The sequence below is a fragment of the Lagopus leucura genome, unplaced genomic scaffold (assembly GCF_019238085.1).
Source record: "Lagopus leucura isolate 7727_CA_CO unplaced genomic scaffold, USGS_WTPT01 Super-Scaffold_73, whole genome shotgun sequence".
Taxonomy (NCBI): Eukaryota; Metazoa; Chordata; class Aves; order Galliformes; family Phasianidae; genus Lagopus; species Lagopus leucura.
The window spans coordinates 38,115,348-38,127,910 of record NW_024962252.1 but is presented as its reverse complement, the minus strand read 5'-3'; the positions used below and the strand labels follow the sequence as shown (position 1 = coordinate 38,127,910).

Below are 12,563 nucleotides of genomic sequence, written 5' to 3'. Positions count from 1 at the left end.
CAACCTTCTTAAGACTGTGATGTGCAAAGTATTGTTATTCAGTGTTTGAGATCCACCTGGGTAACAACACTTCCTGTATATAAAGTCACTGTCAGTGCTTCCTATGAAAATCTTGACATTTACCACCTACTGGCATTTACCTAAAGGACGGTATTTGCAGTGTAACCTGGCACTTAAATGGGAAAAGTCAATATAACAACCTAAATGTTAAAATATGAGTTTTCATTTGCATGGAAGGCCTGACTTCTTTCTAGAAGAGCACAAAAGGGACCACTGTGTGAAGGCTGGAATTTCTTTTTCAGTTCTTTTTCAGAGTACAAGAGGCATTTTTTTTGATCCTTTTATAAAAGATGACCAGCAATCCAAAATTTGTATCTAAAAGCTACTTATTTTTTTCTCCTTTCCTTGCAACAGGTGCCTATTCCCTGTCTATTCGTGACTGGGATGATATGAAAGGAGATCATGTCAAACATTATAAGATTCGTAAACTTGACAATGGTGGATATTATATCACAACTCGGGCACAATTTGAAACTCTTCAACAGCTGGTTCAGCATTATTCAGGTAACTTTCCAGATAACACATAGCACTCTTAATTACTTTAAAACAAGTGTTTGCTGCTGAGCTGAGGGATGTGTGAGATGCCCTGTAGAGTCGTTTGAGCTATGTCTTCTGCTTGTTGTAATGCATCTTCCATTATCCCTTTCCCATTACAGTTATAAGTGGTTTTGAGCACTGTTCACAGCCTACTGAAAAGTGGCTGAACTTTTAAAAGCTAGCACTCTGCTGAGGTAAAGGTTTTGTGCGTTCTCCTTTTTCTGAGCAAACAGAATTACTGAATTTGACTTGCATATCTCAAAGCATGAATTCCCTATGGACAGGCAAGAGCTATATGGACCTTTTTGCAACGCAGCACTCATAATAAATAAATGGGAAATTGCATTGTGGAATTCAGTCACTTAATATAATGACTGAAAGTTTTGTGTGTACTACCTGACTGAAATTTTCCCATTGAATTTCTGTTCAATGTGCCGAGTGTTACCATTTAAATCTTAATTGGTCTACTTTTAAAAATAAATATGGCAAGTTGGGTGTCTCTTTATTCATACCCTTTGTGTCCACCCACCAGACTCTTTCTTTTTTCTTTTTTTTTTTTTCCAGTTCCTTTGACTAAAATGTCATATAAACTATTCAATCCAAATGTGCATCCTGCTGTCATTGGGAATTGGTATACAATAGCTACAACTTAAAAAATCCCCAAACTTCTTTATAAGCGCACTGATTCTTACATAGAAGGTTGTCATGTTTCTCAGCTTGGTCATTTTTGAAGCAGAAGTTTTTTATTTAAAATTATTATTTTTATATTTCCTTACTTTAGCTTTTCATAATAATAAAAGGTGACCCCCAATGCTCACTGCTCAAAAGCTTCTCATAAATTTTACTTGGGAAATCAACTTCTTTGTGGGATGTTTTTTTTTCTGTATTCTTTGTATTCTGTCTGCTGTATTCTTATGCTATTCATGCTAGACATCTGGCTGTCTTCTCCACCCAGTTTCTGATGGGTGTATGCTGCCTGGGAGAATTTCTAGTTGTTTCTGGTGACTTTACATTAAACTAAGCTTAATAATATATAGAAATACAAATTAAAACTGACACTTTTCAACCACCCCATACAAACTCTAGTATATGTCAACTTTTAGTTGTCTGTGTTCAAATTATTTGGATCGTGTATTTCCCACACACAAATGCACAGGCTGCAGAGATCTGGAAGCGGTTATTTCTGTGCAGCACAGATACATGATCAGTGTGATCCGTGCAGGGTAGCTCACAGGGGTGTAGTACAGATACACCTCCCAGAGGTTTCACTTGCTGCCCCCATGTAACCCATGCGCAGCCCCAGCTCACTTGAAACATAAACGCTGCCTCTAACTGTCTGCTCAGCACTCTGGGTTCAGCGAGGTAGACTTGTGAGTGCCTAGATTTACTTTGAGGGAGCATTCAACATTGCCCAAGTGACTCTGTAAAGATAATCCTGGTTCCTGAAGAGCCACTGCTGAGGCTATACAGCAGTGCCTCCACAGTAGGACTGGTATACTCTGCGCTCTCCCCTTCAGCCTTCATCCTATCACCACTGGACGACCCCTGCCATCTAGCCAGACTATCCAGATGGACAGTGTGCAGCCTGGCCTTGTGCAGGCTGTTCTTTGTCAGGAGCTGGAAGTACCAATTGTAGCTTTGCCCAGACACAGCCCAACTATCTCCACATTGCACTCCCATTACGTTGCCAAGTAGCCTCATTATCCAGACTTATCCCAGTCTCTTCTTACCTGGATGGTATAATTGCCTGCAGTGTCTGGGCTTTCAATGATCAGATTTCCAGGCCAAAAAATATGGAGACCACCAGGGTGTCCTGACATCAGGCTGAAGTCTAGTAATAGCACACTTGTACTTGGAGCATTCCCTAACTGTAAGCCTTTCAAAAATAAGTATTGTTCTTGTGCACGCAGTTCAGGCTTACAGGTTGGCCAACATGCCAAGTTTGTTGTTGGTTTGGGATTTTTTTCAATTAAAGAAAAAGGGGGTCTTGAAAACCTCTAATTCCTTTCTGCATCTACCCAAACTCATAAGAAAGCCTTCCAGATACTGTCTGTATTTTTGAGTCACCTCTACCTTAATATTCTATTGGAATTGTCTTGGAATAAGACATACCAGTTGATCAGTTCATCTTCCCTGTTATGTGGTCATTGACATCTGGATACAGATCAGGGTGTCTGTAGGGACTTACGCACTATCCCACAACATCCAAGCTGAGGTAGAGCTTGGTGTTTTGGTGATTGCCCAACCTACGGTGCTGAAACAAGCTTTTCACCTGCCCAGAAAGAAATAGAAAGAAATAAGAGAATAAAGATTAGATTTGTGTATGAAATACAATATCAGTAACCCCTGCTGTCCTGCTCTGCTGCACATGTTTTAATATACATGCTGCTCTGCCAGCTTTGTATCATAGTCTATTTTGTGCCACATAGTATACTACACAACAATATGGCCTTACATATGTATATACATACATATATATACACAAACATATATATATATGAATGTTTTTTCTCCGGCTAAAATATTTTTTTACTTTTGTCATAGTTCAGTCTTCCATGAAGCTTTGCAAGAAATAAGTATAATGAATCTGCTCCAAACAATGCAGGACTGGCCACATACACAAATAAAAGTCTGATTGACAAAGAATGAGAGGAAAAGAGTTCCAGAAGATACCTAGAAAAATATCTTCTCACAGAACAGGATGTAGGAAATACTTTTTCAGAAGATACACTTAAAAATACTACAAAAAATATGGCAAATTTTCACTGATATGATTCTCAGAAAAAAAATGAATCTTTTCTGTGTTTCTTTTCCTCAGTTCAGGAACAAGCCAGTTTGTGAATTACTGATTTTTTAAGAAGTGATACTGTTCTATACTATACTAGTTACTTTACAAAGCTATCTTAAATCAGCACTGTGGGAAAAGGGAAATCCTGAATCCGCAAGAGAAACCATTGATGGTCACCTTCAAAGGCAGGCTGTGGAAGCAGAAACTAAAATATTTCCTGTTCTGTCTCAAGTGAATATGTTTCAGTGTTCAATTTCTAATCTTCCAGGATGCTTTGTGGTATGCAACTAACAGCTGTTGTGAGTAGCATTGTTTTTATGCTTACTGTTTTTGTTTCATGTCACACTTTTTTTTCTTTCCTCTTCTTTGCTGTTGGCTTCACTTCTGGCTCCATCAGAGAGAGCTGCAGGTCTTTGCTGCCGCTTAGTAGTCCCCTGTCATAAAGGAATGCCAAGGCTTACTGATCTGTCTGTCAAAACCAAAGATGTCTGGGAAATTCCACGAGAATCCCTACAGTTGATCAAGAGACTGGGAAATGGGCAGTTTGGGGAAGTATGGATGGGTATGGAGCAAAATAATTATTCTAAAATAGCTCTTTGTGTGGGGATTGCAAGATGGAAGGTGAAATGTAGGACATACAAAGCTCAAATTGTTAGGAGAGATGCCTTTGGAATAGTGTCTTTAGCTTTGAAATTCTTCAATCTTGAACTCTCACTTTAATTGATGGCGAAAGAAAACTGAAATTTTGTGTTTCTTTGGAAGGCTTCAATTTTGACAAATTACCAGCCTCTTACTAATAGATCATGGTCCACATAGCAATCTACTAATTATATCAATGAGCCTTTTTCTGCAAGCTAACAAGAAATTTTTTGCCTTCAGTATCCAAAAATCAGTGTTTGCAAATGAACTTTAATGCGGCACTGAAAGTCACCTTCCATCTTTCTCAATGCATGCATAATTTTGGATTATAAGTGTGTTTTTTTTATTAATTTCCTCTCCTATAGAGAAAGCTGATGGTTTGTGTTTTAACTTAACTGTGATTGCTACGAATAATACCCCACAAACTGTTGGATTGGCTAAAGATGCATGGGAAGTTGCACGTGATTCATTATTTCTGGAACAGAAGCTTGGTCAGGGCTGTTTCGCTGAAGTGTGGCGTGGTAAGGCAGAGAATATATTTTGCTTTGGATGGATCTTTTAAGGCCCTCTTGGCTGAAATAAACATTTCAAGTAGAAATCTTAAAGCTGAAAGATCAGAATAGCATGAAATATTGGTTTATGTCACTCAAACAGACCTAAATGCAGTAATCTTTGTGGAAATTCCTTTCATTTACACACACACTGATATGAGACTTTAGGGCTTTAAATTTTGTTACTTGCACTGATTTTATTTTACTGGCTCTACAGGTGTCAGGTTTTAAAACAGAAGTGATGGTAAACTTGTGAAGCAGAATGGCTAACCAGAAATTAATCTCACACGTTGATGTTTTTCTTTCCTCGTATGTTCTAGCATTGATGGGGTCAAACCCTGCAAATGCTTCCATCCCCTCTTCCAATTTTAAAGCAAAGTATCAGCGAGCTAATACTTTCAAGCTAGCTTTCCCATGCATCCACTTCATTAATTGTTTTGAAATTTGTGTCTGCATCACAGAAGCCTGTAACTCGATATAGAGACCAGGGACAATAGTGTCAAGACTTGCCCAGCCCAGCTGAACCCACACTTTGAAGTCCAGAAATACTGACATTTTCCAAATCCACTGACATTGTTTTCTTCCCATTTGCCAGCTTTACTTAATACTCCCCTCTCCGTGGGCCGCATTCTTTTAGTGACTACAAAACAATAGTAATTAAAAAAATATATAAATCTTATTATAGCCGTAGCATTGAAACACAATATAGTGGCCGTTTAATGAGAGGTGGGCTCCATTTTTGTGCCAAACTGCACTCTGTGTAGCATCTTAGAATATTTCATTCAAATGAAGAATCACCATATGTTGCTTCTTTACTTCACAGTCACACTAGTGGAGGAGTGTGGTCATTCTTTTTGTTGCAGTGACACAAAGAATGTAAAACCAAAATAACCAGTGGGCTCTCCTGGGCTCTTGCAGCTGTTTTCCGTTTCAAGACTACAGCAAGGAGCGTGGCAGCAAGTCTCTGAAATTTATAGAATGCAGTCGACCTATTGAAAAAACAAAACAAAAAGAAAGAAAGAAACACAGCCAACTACATTTTATATTAGCATCCCCAGATAACTGCAATTTCACTTTCTTGTTTTCCATCTTGAATACCTGTTAGACTTTCAAGTTGATGTCAATGCTTAGTGGTCACCTTTTATGTGCCATAGATCTTAAACTGTTAAAATAAGCTAAAGCAGCAAATGCAATTTAGAAAAAAATCAACGATGAGAAATAAAGTGCCAAGTACCAATACCAAATATCTGTCAGAAATGGGAAAAATGTTATGACAGTTGTGACATTATTTTTCTTAATGTATAGTAAAAATATGTTAACAGCCATGAAGTATTACTGAATTGGAACATATTAACACCGTAAAAATGGATTAAAAAATGCATTAAATAGTAGCTAACCACCTGCAGGAGGAGTTCAGAGGAAGGTCTCTGCTAATGAAAGTTAGCTAATTTTTTATGAAAATATCAAAGCAAAACAAGAAAATGTAACAATTCAAACTGAAATCTGGATGGGAGAATAAGTTAACCCCTTTTATTTAATTTTCTTTTTTTAACAACTGAATACGTTTGGAAAAATATTTAAAATACAACTACTGAAAGCATTTCGTGGTAATAGAATGAAGCTCAGGGGTTTTTTTTCAAGACAAAACAAACAAATACACAGTTAATCTCGTGAACACACCAGGTAAAATCCTAGTTATTAATGTCAGTAATGAAAACCCTTGTTTCTATGAGGCTCGGTTTCCACCACAGTTTGTATAACTGGTGGCACTTCTGCAAGTGACAGAGACTGCTCTGCAGGTCTGTGTCTCAGTGTCTCCCTACAGGACATGCTTCATCTCACTCACTGGAAAAGATTTTGGCAGCTCTGCTTGAAATCAGAAGGTAAAGCTGCATCCTTCCTAGCTTGCGCATTAGCGCTACTGAAGCAACCCCTTGCTTCAGCTGTGCTTTGAAGGACTGGGTGAAACCAGGAGCTCAGGAGCCTGCCTGAGGTGCTCAGGGCTTTGCTCTGGCATTAGTAGTGGTCACAGCGCTTGGCAGTGGGCTGGCAGAAGTAAAAAACCAAACTTGCACTGCACTCTTTTGGCTAATACACATCTCAAACCCTCCTCAAGCAACACAGTGTGTTGCTGCATGAGTGGTCAAGAAAATGAAAAGCAGCATTCAGAGCAGCTCCCCCACCTCTTCTCCCCTGCCTTGACTAGGTGAGACAGCAGCTGAGAGCTAACTGCACAGAAAGCAGCCTAGCTCATTTATGCCCTGGCAGGCTGCAAAAGCTCAATCGAGGTGTTTTGTATTAGTCTGCTCCTGTACAGAGGCTGAGCCAGTAACTGTTGGTGTGCTTTTAACAAACACACACTAACTGTATTTTAGCCCAAATATTCAAAGTACTGTGTACATCTTCTGCTATTTTCATGCTCATGTGCAGAGGAGTAGATTTTACCCAGTGCTATTAATATCTGAAGTCACATAGTGTTGTTCTCCTGCCTCGTGAAACAGCAGCTCCCCATCACCAGACCACATTCTATATGGAATCTTTGAGATCCAGACTGAAAGATGCACTGTCGTAGTGCTGTGTAGAGAACTGATGAGGAAAGTCTGGCCTGCTTGTAGCTGCATTAAAAAAGAAACATTTTTAATGATATTTTTAAATTAGCATTTACCATTTTTAAGTAGCATTTACCATTGCTTCTATTCCATTTGGCTCCTGTTACTATAGGACTGTGTTAGTGAATTTATCAGCAAAGAGAGCCAAGAATTTTTCTGAACAGGCATAGTTCTGTGCATGTCTTGTCAGCTCCAAAAGACTGCATGAAAACACATAGCTGACACACCTAGACTTCTGCCAGCTGACAGAGCAAGCTGCTGGGGATCCTGCACCTCTGGGGCTGGCGGCTGCAGCCCTCTCGGCAGGCTCCTGGTAGCTCAGATCCATCTCAGCCTTGCCTCTGAAGCAAGCTTCTGGGAAGCATGGCCCAGAAACTACCAGATCTACTTTGCTATCTGTCCTGCCCTCCAAGGAGATCCCGGCTCTATTCAGGGCCTTGTGCAGGCTTCTGGGGTCCAGAGCCAGGTGCTTGCCCTTCCATGCCCCCACACCATGGCATTGCACCCCAGCACTTCTGGCCTATACATCTTTTTGGCTTTCCCTGTCCCAGGGCTGGTGCGAGGCTCAAGGAGCACCCAGCCCCTGGGAGCAGCTCTGGCATGTCTGCAGCCCTGCTGCCTGCTGTGAGATGCTGCAGAGGATCTGGGAGGTGGGGTGAAGGGAGCAGGAGCTTCTGCGTTTTCAGTCAGCAGCTGCTGGGCTTCCAGGAGTTAGGTGGAGAAGAACAAAGACTCATTTTGGTTTGGAAACAGGCCCGTGTTTCTGAAATGAAATCGATTCAGAATTTGTTGCTTGGGAATTTTTCTTATATATATTTTTTCCTGTAATTCAGAAAAAAAAAAATATGTTAAAATGTCTTGCAAATGGAAAGTTCTGTCTTTGGCCAGTTCTGTTATCCAAATCTGTGAGTGGAACCGTGTTGTAGTCTGGAGTCATTGCTTGGTAGGAGGGAAATGCATGGAGATAGATTTCAGCAATCCCGAGTTTCTTACTCAGAGGAGGTTTCAGTGGACACCGCTGAAAGCATTGTCTGAGTAAGGCATGAGAGATCATGCCCCAGTGCCAATGGGAGTATTGTGTTGTTTTTTTTATAACCAAAAAAGACTTGAGGGAGGCATGGGAGGAAAACAAATGGAAAGGCAAAATATGAAACCACACTTGCAAAAGTAATATTGTGTCCTTGCCAGCTTACTCCTCTGTTACATTAGGTATCGGTCAGAAAAATGAATAGAAGCTGTTCAATCTTACTATGTGTCTGTGCCTTTAGGTACGTGGAATGGAAATACTAAAGTGGCTATCAAGACTCTGAAGCCTGGCACTATGTCTCCAGAATCATTCTTGGAGGAAGCCCAAATCATGAAGAAGCTAAAACATGACAAACTGGTCCAGCTTTATGCTGTGGTGTCTGAAGAACCCATCTATATTGTCACAGAGTACATGAGCAAAGGTGAAGCTAGAGCTGCTGCCATTGATTGCAATACATTTTTTTTATAAAGCTCAGAGGGAGGTGCAGTGTGATGCCTGAACAGTGTGTGAGGAAGGAAAGGGTGAACACGAAGCTAAATTCACTTCTGGCTTCAGGAGAGCTGTCATTCAACTGCATAGCAAGAAACACTTTAAGAAAATTGGTGCTAGATTCTTTTCACTTTCCTGTTCTCCTTCCACTTCTCCTTCCCCTTCCCTTCCACCTCCTCTCTTCTCTTTTTCTTTAAGCTACTTAACTGGTAACAATGTAGTAAAATGAGAAAAAGAAAACGTTTAGCTCCATCAGATCTCCAGCAGGGGTGCTGAGAGCAGAGCAAAAAATCTGCTTGTTTTGGAAAAGCAAAGAAACCAAATAGGAAACCTAAGTTCTCACAGGGAAGTTTCATTGTACATTGGAGAATACACTGAAATTTTCAGTACATTTTTTCAGTCTATTTGGAGTTGATTTTTATTTTCCTGGCAGGTGCCTGCCCACCTCCCTCCTCAGGGGCATCCAAGCACTGACTAACTCACATTTTAATCATATGTCTCAATGACAAGCATGTGCTTTTTCCTTTTAAAAAAACAACTTTGCAAAGTCTTCTGAAATACATGGTTTATTTTGGCTTAGTTTACTAGTTTTTACTGTGCCATTTTATGTTTGGTTCTGAGCTTGAAGCTCAGGATTTATCAGGGGAAAAGGCCTAATCATCTTTCCTTTCCCCTTATTTGTTAAACCAGTTCACTGAGCTTGTTTAAAGGAGACTGCCACACTTCTCTGTTTAAGTAAAAGATCGTGAAGCTGCAGATTTTTAAAAGCTACAGGGAGCCTCCTTGCTTTCCTTCTCACGTGGAAGTTATGTGCATATTGCTTTTGCTAAAATCACTTCCATTTGACCTCTTTGGTCTTCTCTAGTTTTGCATAGTGGTCTTCTAAAATTCATAGTTCGTGCCACAGCTAGTTGTTTGTTGCCTAGAGAAGGATGGCTACAAATAGTATGGTTAATAATTTTCTAAGGAAAATTAGTCTCTTAATGCTAGCACATTTAGACTTACCAGGCTTCAAGCTGACCTTTCTTTTGGAGAAGGTTGAGCCAGGATCTGACTTTTTCCATAGCTTGTGAGGCTTGGAACCAGGCTGACACTTTTTAGTGAGCTGAGGCCTTTAGAGAGCAGCAAGTATGCAGTTTCAAAGAGCACTGGAAATGTGAGGAAAAATCAGCTTTCTTAGTAACAATCAGGAAAATTAAAAACAACTTTCTTTTCCCTACAGTTTTCTTTAGATAGTGACATAGACTTCTGCAAGCCAATCTTACAGCCGGCTGAAACACGTACAGTAGGAGAATTTTAAAATACCAGTTTTTTTGTTTGCTTGTTTTGTGTTTTTTTTTTTTTTTTTTTTTTTTTTTTCTGAAACTGCCCACTTGAACTCAAAGCACCGTTGTATTTAATATTGCACATATCGTTGCACCTCCAACCTGATGAATAGCCATTGTTTCCCTAACATTTCTGTATTGTGTCATCTCTGCATTTACAGGGAGCTTGCTAGATTTCTTAAAAGATGGAGAAGGAAGAGCTCTGAAGCTACCAAACTTAGTGGACATGGCAGCTCAGGTCTGTGTTCAGAGTGTTGAGCACTTACGTGTGCATGTTTCAAAGCTCACAGATGTTTGAGTTCCTTTTAAAATGCACCTGATTGTGTTTTACACAGGTGGCTGCAGGAATGGCATATATTGAACGAATGAATTACATACACAGAGATCTGCGATCTGCAAACATTCTGGTGGGGAATGGACTAATATGCAAGATTGCTGACTTTGGATTAGCAAGGCTGATCGAAGACAATGAGTATACAGCAAGACAAGGTAGGTGCAACAACAGGAATAGCACTGAGCGTTGTTTTTCTGACAGGAGAACATCATTTTAAAAAACTCTCTCTCCTGTGCTTTGGAGTTGCTTTCATAAATCCTGAAGTCATATTATGTGCTAGTCCAGAAAACTCCACTGCTGAAGGCACATCCTGCGGAGGATATCTGAACAGTTGTCTTTGTTTTATTTTGGTCAGTTTCTAAGGGAAAAATCATGAATGGGAGCACAGGTGGGTGAAGTGACAGTAATGATGAGGTCCTAGTGGTGCCACAACAAGGCTGATATTTTACTTACCACGCTAGAAAGCCTGAATAGAATAACCCAACATTGCTGTGCTATTCTTATTTTCTTTATTTTGACTGGTCAAAGAAATCTGAGAATCATGTTTTCATGCAGTAGATCTGTCTCTCTGAGAACTTAAAAAGTTACTTTAACAGGAAAGCCATTTTCCAGCTCTACATAGAATGCTGGGCACCACTGATAACTGATAGGCTATAAAAACAAATCAAATAGTGTTGTAGCTTTTTAAAAAAGCATGTGTGCATGTGTTCAGGCTGAACCATGACACAGCCTCTTTGTAGTTAGTTGTTCTTTACAAGTCATGCTTGGTTGTCAGATGTTGATCCAAGTTTGCAGAACTACAGTTTTGTTCTCTTTCTGCTGGCAGAACACTGGTAATGCTTGCTTAATATGTGTCAGTAAATACCACTCTGTCCATTCTCAGTTCTGAAGCCAGAGACTGCCTCATTAGACTGTGTTTCATGTCATCAGAAAGCGAAGGTTAGCTAAATGCACCTTCATAACCTACATGTACTCCTTCCTATTGCAAGGTTTTTCTCTTAACTGAAGTCCCTTTTATTAGCAGATTAACTACTAGGAAAGAGCTAACCTCTTCCTGTAACTTTCAAGTGCTGACAGAATGAGACAGTTTCCAGAGAGCAGGCGTGCTCCCATTGATCACAACCCTCTTAATTGCTCTCAGCAGCACCTAGCCACAGGGATGGGGGAGTGCAAGCTGCATCCACGCTAACAGTTGCTGGCTTCATTCAGGAGGCAAGCCCTGATTATTTTGTGGAGGTCCTTAAGGAACATGTTGTAGGTACTAATGCAGAGTTAACTGCTACTGAGTGGAACCTGAGGGTGGGAATTGCTCCTTGCTTGCAAAAATAGCTTCATGTCGCTCCCGCTAGAGTAATAACACTGCAAGCTCTGCTGGACAGAAAACTGCCTCCTGGCCCCTCCCCTCTGCAAAACAAGAAGGGTTTATCTTGAAAAAGGCAGCCAGATCCAGTCTGTAAAATGGCTTTGAAACTGTTTTCTATAGTATCTCCATTTTTGTCTGTTTTACTGCCATGCCTTTTGTTCCCTTTGGAAACGGCCCAATGTATAGTTTGACATGACTAATTATTTGTTTGAATAGACAAGTATGTAACCTACTTCTGGCCAAATCTCTTCAAGCCCATGATCCCTAGGAAATCCTCTGATGACCTGTTTGCTTCCTGGTTTAAATCTCTCAAATAGTTTTGCTCTCTTTACGTGTTAGAAATCCTTGAAAACCTGCATGAGCGACGGTGAGGAAAAGCTCAGATTGTTTAAGACAGTAAGTTATTGGATTTTTGATGGGAAATCTTCAAGCTGCAGAAAGTAAAATGGCAGGTCTAGCAGGGAGAGGGACCATAGTGGTAGACATGCCCTACCCTTCTTTCACTGTGAAATCTCTTATGTCATGGAAAATGTAGCTAGGAAAGGCCTGGCATTCAACCTGTGTCACTGACACTGAGGAGACCTGACTCCAGTGTGCATGGTACTACCTTGTGGTGCACGTGGGGAGAAGTCACTCAAATTTGTTCATACTTCAAGGCAATGGACTGTACTTCTCCCTGTACTGAGGTCAGGCTGAACTCCTTCGGAGCCACCGAGGACTTTGGAATGGGGACCCAAAGAGTTGCAATCACAGACATCTTGTAGAAATGTTTCCCCCCTTTCAGTAACGATTTTTTCACCCTTTCTTAATTGGTAACTTGTTTTTGAGAGGAGTGCACTTC

General features: G+C 40.4%; 1 protein-coding gene across 6 annotated transcripts in view; it reads left to right on the top strand.

The window, feature by feature from the left end:
* Positions 1 to 12,563, top strand: part of FYN (FYN proto-oncogene, Src family tyrosine kinase) — a 130,934-nt gene that overhangs the window by 100,014 nt on the left and 18,357 nt on the right. For 4 of the 6 annotated variants that reach the window (XM_042878796.1, XM_042878804.1, XM_042878816.1 and 1 more), the window contains 5 exons: positions 415 to 564; positions 3,783 to 3,947; positions 8,453 to 8,632; positions 10,187 to 10,263; positions 10,361 to 10,514. In XM_042878796.1, the coding sequence (XP_042734730.1) occupies positions 415 to 564; positions 3,783 to 3,947; positions 8,453 to 8,632; positions 10,187 to 10,263; positions 10,361 to 10,514 (726 nt within the window). Of the gene's footprint in view, positions 1 to 414; positions 565 to 3,782; positions 3,948 to 4,389; positions 4,546 to 8,452; positions 8,633 to 10,186; positions 10,264 to 10,360; positions 10,515 to 12,563 lie in introns of all 6 variants that reach the window. The other 2 variants (XM_042878835.1, XM_042878845.1) reach the window with 2 other exon arrangements.